Source organism: Sprattus sprattus (genome assembly GCF_963457725.1).
Source record: "Sprattus sprattus genome assembly, chromosome: 13".
Lineage (NCBI taxonomy): Eukaryota > Metazoa > Chordata > Actinopteri > Clupeiformes > Clupeidae > Sprattus > Sprattus sprattus.
Genome location: NC_137911.1, coordinates 2534190 through 2554949, shown reverse-complemented (window position 1 = coordinate 2554949; position 20760 = coordinate 2534190). Strand labels below are relative to the sequence as shown.

The window sequence follows — 20760 nt, the reverse complement described above, 5'->3', positions numbered from 1 at the left end:
TCCGAGGAGGGATCAGTCTGTGGCTGAACGTGCTCCCCATCTGCAGTAGCTCCTCATAGAGGGGATGGGAGGGGTTCCTCAGGATAGCGTCCAGCTTCCTCCTCGTCCTCTCCTCCGCAACTGCCTCCAGTTTATCAAGTTTAACTCCCACCACGGAGCCAGCCTTCTTTACCAGCTTGTTTAATTTGTTTGCCTCCCTGGTGTTGATGTTACCCCCCCAACACACCACGCCAAAAAAGAGGACACTGGCTACTACAGACTGGTAGAACATCTGCAGCATTGCAAACTTTAAAGGACCTGCCTCAGGAAGAACAAGGCGCTCTGCCCCTTCCTGTAAAGGGCCTCTGTGTTGTCAGTCCAGTCCAGTTTGTTATTAATATGTACACCTAGGAACTTGTAATTGTCCACCGCCTCCACCTCCTCCCCTCGGATGATGATAGGGGTCGGGGCCCTCTTCCTGCTCCACCGGTAGTCCACCACCAGCTCTTTGGTCTTCTTGATGTTGAGCTACAAAACCTACAAAACTCTGTACCAGAGCTCGGTACTCCACCTTGTTGTCATGCCATTACAGGCGAAAGGTTACATTTAATTTAATAATAATATTATATTTGGTGGGCCAGAATAAAAAGCCCAATGGGCCGTACTTTGCCCATGTCTGTGCTAGACGCTTACTGTTCTTATGCTCCCACAGCCCATTCTTTTTGATATACTGAAATAGTGCTTCTTAAACTACTAATAATTGACCATCATTGAGAAAAATGACAACTTTTCTGTTAGCCATATCTGATATGCAGCAGCTGCTAAACCAAGCAAGTTTCCATGGTAACATGAGCCATCTCAGAATAATTCGCTTTTCGCAGCTATTCCGCATTTCCTATATGCAATGCCGAATGAAAATGACCAGTAGCTCTGTTAGCGTCTGCAAAAAAAAAAATTATAATAATAATAATAATTCTTCTTATGAGAGTTAAAATAATTTTTACCAAACCGGTATATAGTCTTGTGTACTGTGTTTGGTCTTGAGATGAACTGTTGTGAAAAAAATATGTTTTTGTTTCTGCTATTTTAGTTTCTTTTGTCATGTTCTTGTCTACATGACATTCCTTTTGAAGAGGCTTCGTCTTAGGATGGGGTGTGGGGGGACCATTGTACTGAGCAAAGATGTTGACACACCTTTTTTTTTTTTTCAAAGGTCATTGCACACTGAACTTGTAATTTTGTCATCAATGTTAGATGGCTTTTTAGTACATATCAATGGAGTAACAAAGCTTTTATGCTTATATCATTCCCAAGACTGACTTAGAGTAAGGTGACCAGACTGACTTAGAGTATTACCTCAAGTGACCAAAACCGTTCATCACTGTGGTTCAGTGTATGCTTTGCACATATTCCATCAGAAGTTAAAAACTATTTTTATAGGAATTTGACTAACACAAAAATAAGATTTTAGAACCACTGTCAAATGATTCATGTTTGGTCTTTGATCAGCCTAAGAGGACACATGTAGAGGACACCTGGTCACCCTTAACTGGCTCCCTGTAGCTGCTAGGAAAAGTCCCTCACTCTGGCCTAAAGCACAGCCACTGAATCGGCACCAGCTTAATGAGCGTCAGTTGTCTTTGCCTTCTCTCTTCTTTTCGCGCAGTCAAGACCCGTTTGTGGTATCTCAGTGGTGGAATGATCTACCTTGAGTTGTCCGTTCCAGTGACAGCCTTGGTACATTTAAAAAAACTCACTTTTTTAACATCATCACTTTTATAAGTTTTAACTTTATACAATTTAATAATAGTTTTGATATTTTGAATTAAAAATAGGAATGGAATCCGTTAAATCACAAATTGTTAATGATGTTGTCTAATTCAAAAAAATATTGGTGTATTAAATAATAATTTTAAATCATTTTTGGTGATATTCATATTTGTGTATGACCTCATTGATGTAGGCTTTAATGAGCTTTTGCATTCCTATGATGATGATGACTTACTTATGAACTGCAACATTTTTTTGTGTATATGACCCATCACATCTGACTGTAGCACCTGTAGACAAATAAGGGATTGTTCCCCATCCTTGTCATTGACATCCAAATATCTTTTCAAAGAAAGGGGTAAAGGCGTGAAATAGTTGTGAAATGATATACAGTAGGTTGTACATTCATGTCTTTTTTTACTTTACTGGTCCAGTGGAAGCTCATCTAACCAAGAGAAGCCCAAAAAAACAACTTTCCCCATGTTTGGGGCCATGAAGGGGGGGAGCAAGTTCAGACTGAAAACTGGAACCATCGGGGTAAAGCTCCCTCAGTTGTGTGAATACCTTACGTATCAGTCTGTCCATTGGTATCTATTTGTCTGACTCTCCCTCACTTATTTGCTCTATGTCTCATCAGAAAGTGCCCCCAAAGCGAGCAAATCTACCCCTGGAGCTCTTCAACATGAAGGAGACTCTTCCGGGGGCCGAGGAGGAAGAAGAAGAGGACATGGAGCAGGATCAGCAGGACAATTGTAATCTAATCCCAGTTAAAACAAGCTTGCTGTCATTTTGGTTACTGTGATCATCCTTCAGCTAACATCTTGACTACTTTTTCAGTGTCTATATTAAGGGGAAATAATAAGACCAATGACATGCCTATGTCTGACCCAGTTGAGAAGGAACAACATCATTACCCAGAAGACACAATCAGGCCTGATCCAGGTAAGTGTTAAACTTTCAATGAACTGTCAATGTCGGGCCATAAGACAAATAGCAACATGTAGCCATCTCTCAGTCCGTCCCCCATGCTCTCTCTCTCCTCTCTCCCTTCTTCACCCCATTTCTGGGTGACTTGTCAGTTTATTTTGCCCTTTAACTGATTTTCTTCTTAAACGGCTTCTCAGAATGTTGCAAAAAGTTCCATTGAATTGAATGGGCTATCCCTAAACTGCTGTCATTGGCAAAGTGTTTTGTGCATCTATTTCCAGGAAATTCAGTGTAACTTGAAAGTAACACATTGCTACAGAACACCTGCATCTTTAAAGTTCTATTTGCATGCAGAACCATTATTTTCATGGAAATGAATGTATAGGTGGGTGTGTCCCTTCCTGCAAGTGGGCTCGGCTCAAAGCACGTTTTGGACAATAGCTTGTCAACTGTTTTGGCAAAAATTACAATTTTTTTATGGGATGCTTTCCAAATTTCATGACATTTTTTCCGTTTCAATATCTCAAAAACTGCTGAAGATAGAATTTAGAATTTTTAATATATGTTCTAATTGAATTTGGATGTATGCTGTACTTGGCATTTGCTCACATCTCAACAAAATGATTGTCGAGTTAGCAAGGCTTATCAAATAGTGTTGTGTGTGTGTGTGTGTGTGTGTGTGTGTGTGTTTGCACACAGTCTAGCTCTGTGACTTTAACTAGAAACCTTGTTTCTGTTAAAAGAGTGAGATGAGCACCCTGTTACCTTGACTTTTTCACTTTTGCAGACTCTAAAAAAGAAGATTTGGAGGCACCAACAAAACAAATTCCAAAGAAGAGTAAAGGGAAGGTTATCGGCCCTTCCAGGGTAAGCATCTTCTAGGCAATTGTACCAGGTGCTCCTAACAGTTGTTGCTTGACCAAATTCCTGGCAGAATGTATTTAACCATTGCCTGTTTAAGTTACCGTTGTACTGATTTAGCATTAAATGAGTTTTTGAGTGGTTGCTGGTAGTGTACTGATTACTGTTCCATTACAGTTTTATTGGCTCTATATTTTTTGCTGCCTGCAGCATTTAGTATAATAGCCATTTTCTATATATTTACCTACGTATGTATTCTCTCTACTGCACTCTCTATTAATCACAGCCCTCCAGTACCCTGTCAGCTAAGTACCCTGAGGATGACCCAGACTACTGTGTCTGGGTACCACCAGCAGGTAACAGAAACCGCATCTATTACTCAGTGACTGTACTATGACGGTGCATGGGATACATTATAAAGGCTTCATATTTTGTTTGTGAAAAAGAAAGAAAAAATACATCCAAAGGAAAGGTCCTAGGGGTAAGGATTACTGTCTTGATTCACAATAGTCTTGGCATTGTTCTTATTTGAGAAGGACAGAGCTAACCAACCACGCAACCACCACGACCGAATGCCAAATCCAACACCGTTCTTCAGCTATACTTTGGCCCATTTGCTGGTGGGTCTATGTATGCCATCTAATGCCCCTATGATTTTGGTGCCTCATGGCCCCTTTGGTTTATTCATGTGCCCCCATAAGTATTTGACCCCTGCAGATTTCGCAAGTTTGGCCACATGCCAAGAAATGTGTGATCTAAACCCCTCAAAAAAAGTTCGAAAAACGTTTTTTCGGCTGATTATTCCTCCCCTTCAATAATGCCAATTGGTATTGTATTTGATATCGTTGGAAAGCCTGATTAGTCACCTTTACAACGAGGTACAACTTGTAAGGATTCGTGGAATGAGCAACAGAGCTTAATGTGTGGGTAGTGGCCTAAAAAAATGTGCCAAAATCCCCTGCAATATTCTTCTGTTGGTATTCACTCTTGTTTTGAGCTTCAAGTGCTGGCAGGTATATGCCAGTCACAGGTGTGTGACTGGCACCTGAGTGGCACCTAATTGACAGCACTTGTGTGCATGGGTCCTGCCACTTTGTTGAGTGTGTGTGTGTGCTCCAAGCATAAACATGCAAGCATAAACATTCAGGATAAGGCCCTTGCAATAGGGCAACTGGAAGCTGGTGTTCCAGTACGCAGTAGTGTCAGCATTTTTTGGTGTCAGCTCTGGTACCATTTCCAAACTTAGGACCAAGTTCTGTGAGACTGGTGAAGTCAAAGACAGACCACGAAGTGGCCGTCCCAGGAAGACAACACCCCAAGAAGACCGGTTCCTCATCCTTGCTTCACTGAGGAACCGTAGGCTTTCTTCCAGATTTACAGGCAAGATTTGCACAACGGTACCACAGATAAATATCTGATCAGACGGTGAGGAACAGACTGCACATGGCCAGTCTTCATGCTTATAAGGTTGCCAGGGAGCCTGCAATGACTGCCCTTAACCCTGTAAGACCCAAGCATACAAATAATATCTAAAACATAATTATTTTCAGTCAGATGATGTTGTAAGACACGAATACAATACCAATAATAATGGTTCATTTGGAGGGTGTATTGCTAACATAGCACTACAACAGTACATTTCATTAATAATAATCAAGTCATATTTTTATGAATCATAATTTATTTAAAAAATATAAAAAACTGGATAAAATGTAATACAAAACAGAATGGAAACTTGATAGAATTAGTGTCCGTTGTTTACTTGCAATGGTAGTCCCAAAGCAGTTCCTGCACTTTCTGAAGAGCGTATTGAAATATTCAAGTGTCTGCAGTGTCCTCTTGTTGTCTTCACCGGGAAATGTGCAACCATGTCCCTCGCATCGGTTGTGAGTGTGTGTGTGTATCAGAGCATGTGAGCGGAGCGGAGCGCCGCGCAGCGCAATTCCCGCTCCCCGCTCAGGAGGATGTCCGCTCATTCGCTCTGCAGCTCAACGTTGTGCCAGGGCGCTCCGCTCAAAACCGCTCCGCGCTCATCTTAAATTTCCTGCCGCTCCGGCGAAATCGCTCCACGCTCCGCTCAAATTTTTAGGAGAAATTATTTTCTGACATTTTCCCTTCATGTAATTATGCCAGGGCCCTGGGACATATGGTGTTTGATATAGTGATGTCACCAATACATGTGTCAAGTCTCATTCAGTTACTCGAAATGATGCAGACAAACGGACGGTCATATCACCTAACCTGCTGATAATAATGGGCCTAAACCAGTATGACTGTCAAGTTTTTGACCGAAAAGTGTCACGTTTATCTTGCTGTACCAATAAAATTGTAAACAAATCTGAGTTATCGTCAGACCCATCGCTTTGCAGGAACGTTTTGTGTGCTAATCGCCTACAACTGCAGGATTACCCAAAGCTACAACTGACAAAGTGTACACTTAGATAAATACCCGTAAACTCATTCCAATATCGTAAAAAGGTACTAGAAGATGTGATAACAGTACAAGGACAGTTAACAAGTCATCTTTGAGTCATCAATTACGACCAGGTATGAAAAACAGCTATCTAGCCCACTCCATACAGCACTGCCTGAAACGTAGCTACGTTATAAAGATAGACTAGCACAACTATCGTTGGTAACAGGCACTGATGAAAACTGCGATGTAGAGTGGTGTATTTATTACAAATGATTAGGGAAAGTGAGTAAAATGTAATAAATGAATCGCTGGTGTTACAAAGAATTAGCTGGGACAGGTAACTTTTACTGGGTATAGGTAGATGTAAGATAACCACTGACTTCAGGAGAACTCCGCTCCCTCTGATGCAGACACTGATATAACTCATAAAAAACGAAATCATCCCAAATTAGTTCAATACGTGTATATGGTTATAATCATGAATACATGTTGACAAGAGTTGGTAGGGTTATTTTTTTGGCTGCACCAACCTTGAACAGCACTCTGTCACCCTCCTCCATTTCCTTGGAAACCTTGGATGCGTTGGAAGGGTCTCACGTGACGCGTTTTATCCAATCAGGTTGCTTGGATGCTCCCATTGAAACCCATTCTATTCTACGTGAACCACCTACATATAAGCCGCTAGAGGCAGTTAAAATCGGAGCGGACTGGAGCAGAGTGAAATCCCCGCTCTGGCCTTTGAATTTAAAACCGCTCTGCGCTCCAACCCGCTCCAACCTATTTCTTCCGCTCCGCTCCACCACCCGCTCCACGCTCCGCTCCGCTCACATGCTCTGGTGTGTATAGATGAGACCTACATCTGCAGAACGTGTGTGTGTGTGTGTGTGTGTGTGTGTGTGTGTGTGTGTATAGATGAGACCTACGTCTGCAGAACAGGTGTGTGTGTGTGTGTGTGTGTATAGATGAGACTTACATCTGCAGAACATGTGTTTGTGTGTGTAAAGATGAGACTTACGTCTGCAGAACAGGTGTGTGTGGGTATATATGAGACTTACTTCTGCAAAACAGGTGTGTGTGTTGGTATAGACCAGGGTCGGGAACCTTTTTTGCCTGGAGAGCCACTTTTACCATATATTTTAATTTTTTTATCTCAGAAGAGCCACAAAACAGTTACAGTTACAAGAAAAAGTTTGGATATTTAACTAACAGTTACTTTTATTCAACAGAGTTTTTTTAAATACATTTTCTACTAGTTTTAAAAGTTATTGTACTAGTAACTTGAAATGTACATGGCAATGGAAAATGACAGAAGTTAACAACGTTACAGCGTAACACTCGAAATTGAACATTAGGCCTACCAGAGATTAATGCGACTTCTGGTGCTGCATAGACTTGCTGATGGCCTTGTAGTCTGGCTCATATTCAGTAAGGTGAAGCTTCATGCAAGCATTGAGGCTTTCGTCGTTCAAACGCGAGCGCAGCTTCGTCTTTATATTTTGAGAGAAAGATTTCTCGCATGCATAAGTGGAACCGAACATGGGTGACACAGCAATACTAACATATTGCAATGTGCGATATGTAATGGGCAGTTCATTCCAAGTTTTTAGAAGCAGTTCGTCTTGAGATGGAAGCTTTCCCATGTCAGTCCACTTGTGTTCGCTAGCAAGCTGTGCTCGCTGACGTGCGATTCCTTCCAGCTGATCGTTCAGTGATTTGAACTTGCCCACCCAGATGCCAGACGAGGTCAGGTCGGCAACCTCTATTTCGAAATCGCTGATAGAAAGACCAGGGATGCACAATACGTTTTTTTCCTTTTCGATATTTTTCTCTAGCCTATCAACTTTAACAATGGAAGTTTTCTCGTTGACGGAAATGTAGGGAAATCTGTGATTTTGTTAGATATTGGCATGGCAAACAGCCGTTAATGTAACAATATTTTGCAGGCTATGTTTACGGAGTCAAGTGAGGTGGAAAGTTCAATTGAATAACTCAGATAGACCTACGTATTTGCCACGAAGCCATGTCATTTTAATATAACTAGTATTGACTGTTATTTAAGCCTTCTACTAGGCCTAGGCTGATCCCTTGATTACACTTGATTATTTTTCTCCGTATTTTTCTCCAACCCATTTCGTCCGAGAGCCCCGGCCGTCAGCAAAAGAGCCAGTGGTGGCTCGCGAGCCATAGGTTCCCGACCCATGGTATAGACCTACGTATAGGTGAGACACTGCGGTCAAGTCAGCCGACACTCGCGATTTCTTGGTCTAGCCAGCCGACACTCCAGCCGACACTCGCTTTTCCTTTCTTTCTAATGCACCCGTATTCTAAAAATTACGGTAATTGCATGTACACGAAGTACTAGTCCAGTCTGACAGAAGATATGCTGCCTTGTTCCTTGATTTTTGATCATTTTCATGTTTGAGATACTGTAAAAAATAAATAAATAAATTATTCCCAACTATCTATGGTACAGTTGAGTTCACCACCACCCTGACTTCACACACACTGAATATCAGACATTTTTACTGTACAAAATTGGAGAAATTCATCTCTAAACATCGTATTTATACCCTAAAAAGGCATTTTTCCCAACTTTGATATATTGTAAAAATGAAATACTCAATTATTCCCGACTATGACTGATACACTTGTGTTCACCACCACCCTGACTATACAAAGACTGAATATCAGACATTTTTACTGTACAAAATTGGAGAAATTCATCTCTAAACATCGTATTTACACCCTAAAAGGGCATTTTTCCCAACTTTGAGATACTGTAAAAATAAAATACTCAATTATTCCCGACTATGACTGGTACACTTGTGTTCACCACCACCCTGACTATACAAACACTGAATATCACACATTTTTACTGTACAAAATTGGAGAAATTCATCTCTAAAAATCCCATATTCCACATTGAGAAGATATATTTTCCATTTTTTTTTTTTTTATATTCAGTGTGTGTGTAGTCAGGGTGGTGGTTAACACACATGTACCAGTCATAGTCGGGAATAATTGAGTTTTTCATTTTAACAGTAACTCAAATATGGAAAATATCTTCTCAATGTTGAATATGCGATCTTTAGAGATGAATTTCTCCAATTTTGTACAGTAAAAACGTCTGATATTCAGTGTGTGTCTAGTCTGGGTGGTGATGAACACAAATGTACAAGTCATAGTCGGGAATAATTGAGTTTTTCATTTTGACAGTATCTCCAATATTGAAAATATATCTTCTCAATGTGGAATATGCGATATTTAAAGTTGAATTTCTCCAATTTTGTACAGTAAAAGTTTTTGATATTCAGTGTTTGTGTAGTCAAGTGTACCAGTCATAGTTGGGAATAATTGAGGTTTTCATTTTTACAGTAACTCAAATATGGAAAATGTATCTTCTCAATGTGGAATATACAATCTTTAGAGATGAATTTCTCCAATATTGTACAGTAAAAATGTCTGATATTCAGTGTGTGTGTTGTCAGGGTGGTGGTGAACACAAGCGTACCAGTCATAGTCGGGAATAATTGAGTATTCCATATTTACAGTATCTCAAAGTTGGGAAAAATGCCTTTTAACAGTAACTCAAATATGGAAAATATATCTTCTCAATGTGGAATATGGGATCTTTAGAGATAAATTTCTCCAATTTTGTACAGTAAAAATGTCTGGTGGTGGTAAACACAAGTGTACAAGTCATAGTCGGGAATAATTGAGTATTTCATTTTTACAGTTTCTCAAAGTTGGGAAAAATGCCTTTTTAGGGTGTAAATACGATGTTTAGAGATTAATTTCTCCAATTTTGTACAGTAAAAATGTCTGATATTCAGTGTGTGTGTAGTCAGGGTGGTGGTGAACACAAGTGTACCAGTCATAGTCGGGAATAATTGAGTTTTTCATTTTTACAGTAATTCCAATATGGAAAATATATCTTCTCAATGTGGAATATACGATGTTTAGAGATGAATTTCTCCAATTTTGTACAGTTAAAATGTCTGATATTCAGTGGTGTGTATAGTCAGGGTGGTGTTGAACACAAGTGTGCCAGTCATAGTCGGGAATAATAGAGTATTTAATTTTTACAGTATCTCAAAGTTGGGAAAAATGCCTTTTTAGGGTGTAAATACGATGTTCAGAGAATAATTTCTCCAATTTTGTACAGTAAAAACATGTTTGATATTCAGTGTGTGTGAAGTCAGGGTGGTGGTGAACTCAACTGTACCATACATAGTTGGGAATAATGTATTAATTCATTTTAACAGTAACTCAAACATGGAAATGATCAGAATCAAGGAAGTAAGCAAGCAGAGAAACTTCTGTCAGACTGGACTAGTACTTTGTGTACATGCAATTACCGTAATTTTTAGAATACGGATGCATTAGAAAGAAACTAAACGCGAATGTCGTCTGGAGTGTCGGCTGGCTTGACCAAGAAATCGTGAGTGTCGGCTGACTTGACCGCAGTGGTGAGACCTACGTATAGATGTGTGTATAGATGCGACCATGTCCCTGCTCTCTCCATTTTGGACAGCATCAATGACATCGTGGACAATAAAGAAAGCTCTCCTTGCTGGTGTCATTCTGAAATGGAAATAATTGTTAGAGAATGTTCAAGTATAACTAATTCCAATGCAAATTAATCCTATTCAGGCAATACATTCCACTGATGGCACACAATACTGTCTGGCTAGCCTAATGTGCTCTCTACTTACATTAACAAAAGGAGAATACAACCCCCCCCCCCCCCCCATTCCAAAACATTCACACCTGTCCCTTGTGTAACAAGGAGATATTTGGGTAAACAAACAAAGTCCAGATAAAAAAAAACTGTTGACTACATCTCACTGCTAACATAAAAATAACATTGGGTTACCATTGGGTAACCCATTTAGATTAATTCCAATCTGGTCTAAACTTAAAATTATAACAAATAACCCATTTGTAAAGTGTGAATCATCAAATACATTATATTTCTGTAAGTATTTATCCTGTATCTGAACATTCGAGAAGTGGAATGTCTCCATGTAGTGTGCAAGGTGCACATGCTATTTTAGCTACCATTTTAACCCAACGTTGTAAAATTACAACAATGACATAACAAGCTGAAAATCTAATGTGATGCATTAATTCCACAATAACTTAGTATTTACATGAAGTACATATTCTAACAATCATCCCAAAAAATATTTCATGGAATTTACTTACTTCAATGTTGATATATTCAGTTGAATGAAACAAGGAGATGTGCTTCCAGGAAAGTTTGCAGGCAGAGTGTGTTCATGGCCTTATGGCCACACCTATATACAGTACCTTGCATAAGTATTCACCCCCTTGGATGTTTTACCCTTTTATTGCTTTTAAAAATCAGTCATGGTCAATATAAATTAGCTTTTTGGACCAAAACAATCACAAAAAAAGCCCTCTTTAATGTCAAAGTGAAAACAGATTTCTACACAGTTATGTAAATTAAATAAAAATATGTAATGAAAATAAGTGATTGCATAAGTATTCACCCCCTTTATATAGACTGACCTAATTCAACAGAGGACCAGCCAATTGGTGCTAGAAGTCTCACAATTAGTGAAATGGGATCAGTGTGCAGTGAATGTGTCTCAAGTGATTGTAGTATAACGACACCTGTGTCTGGAAGGTCCATTCACTGATCAGTATTCAGTAATCAGTATTCCTGGCTATTGTTAAACCATTAAGACCCAAGATCACTCTAAGCAACTCAGAGAAAAGGTTGTTGAAAAGTATAAGTCAGGGGAAGGATACAAAAAAATGTCCAAGGCACTAAACAGCCCCTGGAATTCTGTTAAATCCATCATCAAGAAATGAATGGATTGTGGCACATGTGTAAATCTGCTTAGATCAGGCCGTCCTCATAAACTGAGTGACCGTGCAAGAAGGAGACTAGTAAGAGAGGCCACCAATAGACCTCTGACTACTCTGAAGGAGTTTCAAGCTTCAGCAGTTGAGATGGGAGAAACTGCATACAACCACTGTTGCCTGGGTTCTTTACCAATCAAAGCTTTATGGAAGAGAGCCACTTTTCATTGTCCTGGCTGAGGGAAAGAGGTTCTCGCCCAAGATTCCATGGTACATGGCCCCATCTATAGTCCCCTCGATGCGGTTGAGTCGTCCTGTACCCTTGGCAGAGAAACAGCCCCAAAGCATTATGTTTCCACCTCCATGCTTGACGTTGGGGATGGTGTTCTTGTGGTCATATTCAGCATTCTTTCCACTCCAAATGCAACGAGTCGAGTTGATGCCAAAGAGCTTGATTTTGGTCTCATCTGACCACATCATGTTCTCCCAATCCTCCTTAGAATCATTCAAGTGTCCATTGGCAAACTTCAGACGGCCCTGTTCATGTGCTTTCTTGAGCAGGGGGACCTTGCGAGTGCTGCATAATTTCAAACCATCGCGGCGTAGTGTGTTGCTAATGGTTTTCTTGGTGACTGTGGTCCCAGCTGCCTTGAGATCATTCACAAGCTCCCCCTGTGTAGTTCTGGGATTATTCTACATCTTTCGGATGCTCACCGATACCGCACAAGGGGATATCTTGCATGGAGCCCCAGACCGAGAGCGATTGACAGTTGTTTGGTGTTGCTTCCATTTGCGAATAATCACACCAACAATTGTCTGCTTCTCACCAAGCTGCTTGCCGATGGTTTTGTATCCCATTCCAGCCCAATCTTATCTCGGACATCCTTGGACAACTGTTTGGTCTTGCCCATGGTGGTGAGGTTGAAGGTGTGAAGTATGATTCTTTGGACAGGTTTCTTTTATACACGTGTCACCAGTTGAGATCAGGTGTACCTTGTTAGGCCTAATGAGGACTAATCTATGTGCCTCATGGGCCCATAACTGGTCTGTGGGAGCCAGAATTCTGTTTGGTAGGGGTTCAAATACTTATTTTCTGCGATTCTTGCCAAGTACCTACAAAAAAACTACAAGTGTAACTATAGGCAAATTGATGGTTTTGAAGATAAAGGAAGGTTGCACTTAATATTGATTTGATTTTGTTTGTGTTTTTGTTTACTGCATGTTGTTATTTGAAAATTGAAAACTATCTGCCATTATTTTTGAAAGCGTCTTTACATTACAAAATTTTCTTCACAAATGCCTAAAGTTTTTACACAATACTGTATGTAAGCTCTATACAACGTTATAGATACATAAAATTGACTAGACATAGTTTACTTTGCCTCTTTGTTTGTGCCTTACAGTAAGGACCTGGTGAATCTCAACATTCAAATAATCTGGTAGATAACTTTCTCTCCTTATCTTCTATGTTTTCTGTGTACAGATCAGTCTGGGGATGGCAAGACCCATCTCAATGATAAGTACGGCTACTGAGGATATTGGCTCTGAAGATTGTCAAATACTGAGTTACCAAATTATCTTCAGTCAAACCTACCAGGCTTTAGTCCATCTTCCTCCTCCTGCTCTGTGTTTCTCTGTAAGCCTCTCTTACACCAAGAGAGAAGGTTCACCTTTCTGGATGCAGTTCACTCAAAGCCTCTGTATAACTGTTCTCTGTATTTTGTCAAACCACTGTATTCATTTAATTTTCATGGTGGTAAAGGTCTTCCTAGTTGTTTGACAGAATATAGGAATGTGTGGAAAGAGGCCTCTGACTGCCACTGTTTTTTTTTAAAGTTATTTTGTCTAACTCCTTGTCCTGTGTCTGTGCTAATGTGTTTTGACTTGGTCAGAGAAAAGCAGGGAAGGTATCCGTATGTCCCATTGTAAATCTCCACAACTGCCTCTAACATGTAATACATCTTTGAGGGTTAATGCAGTGTCTCTTTTGATAAATAAATGAAAGTCAGCCATTGCTTTCCTTTTTTTGTTCTTTGTTGCCTGATTTCTTCTTTGATCTGCCAGTCTTTCCACCTATCTTTCATTCCTAAATCACCTGTTTACAAGTAACCTTTTCAGCCCATGCATTGATATTGTGGCATGTCCCTTGCCTTAACCCTAGGGTTTCTGTTCCAGTAAAAATGCTCATACAAAACATAGCTTTAATAAAGTCTATCCCTAAACAGGACATCTGTGTTTGAACAGCGTACGTACAGTTCTTTTCCCCAGAAGGGTGCAATCTCCCCTGAAGTGACGACTGAATCAGCAGCTGCACCTCTTATCCTTCTCTGCCACCATGGCCGTGCTGGTGCCGGTGCTGGGCCGGTTGCAGTTCCTTTCAACAACGGCTTGCATTTGCACAGGTTCAAAAATAAAGAAAAAATAAGGCATGGAGCCACAGCCAGGTCATGAGGAAACTTCCCCACATTGTCATACATGTAGGGATAACAGGGGCATCACATTCTCATACATGTAGGAATAACAGGGGCATCACATTCTCATACAAGTAGGGATAACGGGGGCATCACATTCTCATACATGTAGGGATAACAGGGACATCACATTCTCATACATGTAGGGATAACAGGGGCATCACATTGTTTCAACTGGAGGGGCACTTCTTCATTAGAGGTGCACCTGGATGGAGGGACACCCTCTATGGTAACAAAATCCATGTTATAAGCTTGTGTGTTTAAACCATTCGACCATTAGGTCTTTAACCTATTGTTTAGCCACTAAGGAACAAGTCATCATTTTTTTTTATCTTAAACAGGCGCATAAGTTCAGAGTGAAAAAAAAGGAAAAATCTTAAATCTAATACATCACTTACTAAATGTAGGCATAGCCAGACATTTTAGTGGTCCATACTACAAAAATGGACCAAGGTATGCTAGCTGGCAATAATGGACATCCAGTGCATTACATTTAAAATATTTGTGCATACGCTAGTAAATTAAATCAGCTTCAAACTTACTGACATGTTATAATGAATGTAAGATAAAGTCTGTTTTCAAACTATGAATGTCAGTAGAAAAACAGGCTTCGACAACCCCAGATGAAAAATATTCTGACAAACATGATGGTTACTTAGATTTAATTACATGTGTGTGTCACAATGACTTCCCATTGATAATAGTGCATTTTTGCCTGTTTAAAGTATAGAGATTGCTAATGTGACGTCATGAACGCAACGCATTTTGGGAATCCGCGGCACAAACAAGTCGGCGCGAGCATAGACATGTACTCTCATAGATATATGGATGCTGGAAATTGGGCAACAGGTTGATGTCCCCGGACCAGTCGCTGTGCTCATAGGGATTGACTCCTTTGAGTTTTTCGATATACCTTGTCTTTGCGTCTTTATTTAATTTTAGTCTGTATGGCCCGACAATGTTTAATTTCTCTCGCTGCATTTGGTGTGATTTTGAAGTGCTTGAAGCCGCTAAATGACCGCTTACAGCTACTGTATGTTCAATACGTACTAGACCAGTTCGCTACTTGCTGCTTGGACTTCAATTGTTTTCAAGCAGCAAGCTGCGACCTGGCCAAACGTACCCACAATTCTATGCGTTTCATGACGTATATTAGCAATCCTTATAGTGACAGTCAATTAATTTGTATTTGTATTTATATTAAGGATGTTCTGGACATATCCCGCAACCAATTTTATTGAGACACAATCTTTTGTTTCATTAAAGATGTTTCTTTTAATTTCACACAATGCACTTTTGCTTGTTTATTTTGTGATTGTTCCCTGTTTTCCCTGAGTTAGTCTGTCTGTTTTCTTCATAGTTATGCAATCAACCTATCGGATCTTTCTTCAGTTCTAAAACGGAATGATGGCTTTTATTTTGGTGTATTATTTTTTATTTTTTGGTGTAGCCGGAAGCTGAGGCATATAATTTGACATTGGTTGCTCGTGGAACGGTGTACTCACTCTGACCTAAGCGCTAATGTTGGCTGTCTCCAAGCAATGAATGACAATGTTTCTGACAACTGTTAACTGTGAGTTCACCGGCTTTAATTCATAAATTGATATGTTGCATGTGAATTTGTAAACATGTGGATACCTGAAGCTTTCAAGACATGCAATGCTAGGTAAAGCCCCCTTAGTTGAAAGGACTTTGTCAACCAGATAGTTAGCTCATATTAGCGAATGTGTTAGCTGAGAACACCTTGAACAAGTTTTATATCTTTTTACAGTCTGTGGCATGACATGCATGACATGTTTTTGGTGTTCAACACTTATTCAACAATGATGTTACCACTGATAGAAAAAACAAGACCAACACCTTGACTAACGGTTAAATGATGTGCTAGCTGTTGATTCCAGATCTGAAAAATGTATCCACCTTGTTGGGATTTGAGTTAGCGTTATACACTTATCGACGTACACGTTAATTGTCTCAGTTTTCATTAATTGTCATACTGACTAACAACCATGTAAATGTCACGTTGTATTGCACCTATAACAAATGTGTAACAAACCGAACTAGCCCTGACCAATTTAGTGCCCTAGGAAAGACCAATATAGCATCTATCTATAAATCCAGAAATCTCTGTGTGTCTGTCAGTCAGTCTGTCTAGGGCGTATCTCCCTGACGTTAGTTATGAGATTTCGCATGTAGTTTACGCATGTCATGAACCTGTGCTTCCTTGATTTTGAAGATTTCTGAATTCATAGTTCGCGAGATATTTGTATTTTATCGTTTGCCGTAGGCACTATGGGTAGTGTGTAGTAATTCAGAGAAAGAGGGGCGGACCCGCGCGACGTGAATGATGCATAATTCCTACGGGCACTGCACTAGTCAAATTCATTTGGCGTCGAACTTGCCTAACAGAGAGCGTGGCTTTATGAAAGATTTAAATCCTTTTTAACTGCAAGAAAAGATGTGTGAAGAAGCATTGTGTCGAAATGAAGTTGTACAACAACACCAGCTTTTACTTATGTGTTTTGCATAGGAGAAAAAAGGTAATTTTTTGATATATTAATAGCAATTATTGTCTACAGGGGTCTTCAACAGGGGGTCCGCGGAGGTACTGCAGGGGGGTCGCGAAATCTTTGGTTGATAAGACAATAATTTTTTATATTTCTAAAAAAAAAAAAATTCAACCAATTTTTTTTCCCCCAAATTTAAATGTCTTCCGAATCAGAATTGTATTTATTCCCTTTAAATTTACATTAACATAAATCCAAAATATTGTAGCGAACGTATAAATTGATCCAGAAGACGTTATCTTTCAGTCCAATCGACACATTCAGCTACCCACAGGAGCTCTCTCAAGCTGGGCACCGGTTCACTCACAGCACCTTTCATGCAAATACGACAGCACAGGCACTAGCCAATCAGATCGCCTTTCTGCTCAAGTCTTAATAGCACGAAGTAACGAAATAAAAGATGGCGGACCAAACTCCATAGCTGGTCTTGTTTGTACCTATAAATTGTTAGTTTGACATTTTTTTACTTAGATTTTTAAAAAAATAAACTAGAAAATGCATTTCCTGAAGGAAATACCAGTGCATGAAATGCAAAAGTTAGGAAAGGAAGAAGAAAAGAAAGAAGAGTGAAAGAAGGAAAGAAGAGTGGAAGAAAGGAGAGAAGAGAGGATGAAGGAAAGTAGAGTGAAAGAAGGAAAGAAGAAAAGAAAGAAGAGTGAAGAAAGGAAAGAAGAGTGGAAGAAGAAAAGAAAGAAGAGTGAAGAAAGGAAAGAAGAGTGAAAGAAGGAAATAATAGTTGAAGAAGGAAAGAAGAGTGAAAGAAGGAAAGAAGAAAGGAGAGTGAAGAAAGGAAAGAAAAGTGAAAGAAGTAAAGAAGAGTGGAAGAAGGAAAGATGAGTGGAAGAAGGAAAGAAGAGTGAAAGAGAAAAAGAGGGTGAAAATATTGAAAAAAGGAGATAAAAATGGAGTGAAGAAGAGAGACAGAGAAGAGGTTCCTTTGATTTGGCGCAGCTGTCAGTGAAGCACAGGTGCAAGCCAGTTTAAAGACCCTATTATGATGTCATAATGGCCCAATGTAAGTCAATGGGAAAATTTCGATTCGTTTTTATTTAATATTTTAAAAAGTATAAAGTTTAGAAAAGTGAAAAATACATAGCATAAGTGTCCTTTACAAGACCTACGCGACAAAGTTTGAATGAAGTTTCTACGTTAAGCGGTTCGGGCTGAATTAATCGCAGAAAAAGGTAACAAGAATAAGAAGAAGAAGAAGAAGCCTAGGAATAACAATACAGGGCATTTCATGCACTGTAATAAAGAGAAATAGACACTGTACAAGGTCAAAAAACGTTAATTGTAACTGAAAAATAAGTTGTTATATATTGTTAGCTCAGAGTTGTTTGCAAGATGTATGTTAATAAATAGCAGTGGCCCGGCCACCCTGTACCTTTCATGTTGTTAAATGTTGAATTAAATTCAATGTTAAAAAATGTTAAGTTAAATTCGTTGTTCAAAAATGTTAGGTTAAATTCAATGTTAAAACATACAAATGTTAATGAATATATTAACCTTTGTATTATTTGAATAGCTTAGTATTGAATACACAATAACAGGGTAGCTATGTTTATTTGGCACTAGGCCCAGTATATTATAAACAAAATTTTAGGCAATTGATATAGTAGGGGGTCCCTGCTCATCTCGCCATCAGTTTGGGGGTCCCTGGCCTGAAAAACATTAAAGACCCCTGGTCTACTACATGAGTGGTTCAAGTTGCGGCAGGACGGGAAGGAGGATTAAATTAGGGCTCAGATACACATACGCGTCTTTTTTCAGGCAGAAACGCTTCAGTAACGCCTTGGCAAAGTGCGGCGGCCAAAACAGAAGCGGTGCGCTTCCCTGCCTTGCGCTGGAAAGTTGAGAATAGTTCAACTTTTAAGCGCACCTAAAAAACGGTTCAAAGACGCAACGCGTGGTGGAGAAGGGGCGCACGCTTTAAACGCGCCGTACCATAGGAATCAATGCATTTGCTCACGTCCCGTTTTTACAAAAACGCGTATGTGTATCTGAGCCTGTCAGTGGTGGAAAAAAGTGGTTGCTGTGACGTGACTGCATGCACCATGGGATACACAAAGTACACATCAAGAACCTTCGGGCAAATATAGCTTAGCTAGGCAATAGTTTTTACCAAGTTGTACTCCAGTGGGGGCTAAATTGGACATTAACTTCAAATAATATTGGTGTCAATAGACCCATCTGACAGGGCTTTGTCATTCAAAATACCCTTTTCTCTATCCATAGTTGCTTGCTAGTTATCATCTGACTTAATGCGAGGGGATTTTTGAACTAGCAACAGGTTATCAGAACATGCATCAACAGTGTAAAAACAATTGTGGCCTTAAAACAGATTCTCATTAACTTTTACAGCCATAGTTTTGACATGTATAGACTCAAAATCTTGATGGTGGACACATTTCAACTGCAGGAATCAACATGCATTTGTCAGCGTCACATTTTACAGTGTAATTGTGTTTTGTCATTTGTACAATGTAACATTTTTTTTCTCCTCTAACTTTACAGTGGCTAAAAGCAAATCAAAGTAAGTTCAATTCAATTCAATTTTATTTATATAGCGCCAAAACAATAAAATTGTCTCAAGGTGCTTTACAGAGCCTGGACCCCCTTAAACCAAGCACAATGAACTAATCTATTAAAACTTACAGTATGCTAATGTTTGTTAATGTTACCAGTAGGTTTACCAATGGTTTGGAAGCTTTAGAGTTAAATGAGATGAGATGAACTGGTTTTTACTCTTTCAGGACCATTCTGGTGCAGATGATGAGTGCCGCTGGGACAGGTTTCTCTATCAATGCTAAAAGAGGTCGACTGCGGGAAAGAATGGTCTTGCGCAAACATGACCCCATTGGTGAGCATTAATCATAATACAGCATAGGCTAATATTCCACATTGAAGACATTTGCTATGCTGATATTTCATGTCCCTTGAGGTGCCCTTGTACGCAATGGAATACCTCCCACATCCCCATGTTTTGGTACCTCAATTTTGGAGTGTGTTTAAAGCCACATTGTTGACATTGGACCAGAGAAACAAACTAACACACAATACCTAGGGTAATGATTTGATGCTTCAAAGTGTGACGTTCAATTCTGTTCTGGCACTGAATGGGTTGGTTGGTGATGTTAACATACTAAGACAAATGGCAGAAACCTATAGCTTTAGTTATAGGAATTAGAAGACTTCGCTTATAACATGACTCTGAGGCCATGAAGGGGTTCAAGATGCTTTGTCGTTTCACCAATAGCGACTCTAAATTAAGTATATCAGTGCATTGAAACCAAAATTGGAATGTGCAGTGTGATGTTTTGTGATATTTTATCCTACATGCTGACCAAAACTCTCATTTTCTCCTACAGTCAATAAGCACGTACTTTTCTTTGAAAAGAAGAAGATCCGATCCCTGTAAAGATGATTGAGGACCTAAAGAGCGTCTGCAGTATGGAAGTTTGCAATAGAACCGTTTCCGTCAGGATTTATGCTGTTTGTATAACTATGTATGATAACATGATATGGATGGTTGCTGAATGTAGTGTGAATGCATTGTATTGATCTTCCTTTTAATTTCTTCTTGTCAATGATCATGTGTATGGTAGAATTTTCATCTCCATTTCAATCTGATTTGAAACTTTAGTTTTTTGTTGAACAAGTTGAACAGTTATGGTCAAAAGCATTGACTCTTTGAAATGTTCTTTGAATACATAAAGCTTTTGTAAAAGTGTAATTTTTGTTCATTTGAGTGACTTATTTGAGTGTTTATTAGAAGTTTAATATTGCGAAGGGCACTATGCAACTGTAAATTACCTCACTGGCTTAGCAAATGCTTCAGCATTTACAGTGGCTTGCAAAAGTATTGAACCCCCCAGAATGTCATCACCAATTTCATAATCGTATTGGAATTGTATTATGCTCTAGTATGTTATTTCCA

At 39.4% G+C, this 20760-nt stretch overlaps 2 protein-coding genes across 2 annotated transcripts in view; both read left to right on the top strand.

Annotated features, from left to right (window-relative positions):
• Positions 1-13816, top strand: part of slc4a1ap (solute carrier family 4 member 1 adaptor protein) — a 37577-nt gene extending 23761 nt beyond the window's left edge. Inside the window, exons 9-14 of the mRNA XM_080850011.1 lie at positions 2184-2286; positions 2387-2501; positions 2587-2691; positions 3464-3543; positions 3824-3893; positions 13269-13816. Of these exons, the coding sequence (XP_080706137.1) occupies positions 2184-2286; positions 2387-2501; positions 2587-2691; positions 3464-3543; positions 3824-3893; positions 13269-13318 (523 nt within the window). The 3' untranslated portion in view covers positions 13319-13816. The remainder of the gene's footprint in view (positions 1-2183; positions 2287-2386; positions 2502-2586; positions 2692-3463; positions 3544-3823; positions 3894-13268) is intronic.
• Positions 13817-15734: 1918 nt separating this feature from the next.
• mrpl33 (mitochondrial ribosomal protein L33) lies at positions 15735-20556 on the top strand. Its single transcript, XM_080849669.1, has 4 exons — positions 15735-15829; positions 19338-19356; positions 19577-19683; positions 20192-20556. The coding sequence occupies exons 1-4, from the start codon at positions 15802-15804 to the stop codon at positions 20239-20241; spliced, it is 204 nt and encodes a 67-aa protein (XP_080705795.1). The 5' UTR covers positions 15735-15801; the 3' UTR covers positions 20242-20556.
• Positions 20557-20760: the final 204 nt, after the last annotated feature.

Excerpts from the sequence above, each read along its gene's own strand:
- mrpl33 (XM_080849669.1), top strand. The coding sequence starts at position 15,802 with ATGACAATGTTTCTGACAACTGTTAACT. Across the intron at positions 19,684-20,191 it reads GCGCAAACATGACCCCATTG|TCAATAAGCACGTACTTTTC; the intron begins GTGAGCATTAAT and ends TTTCTCCTACAG.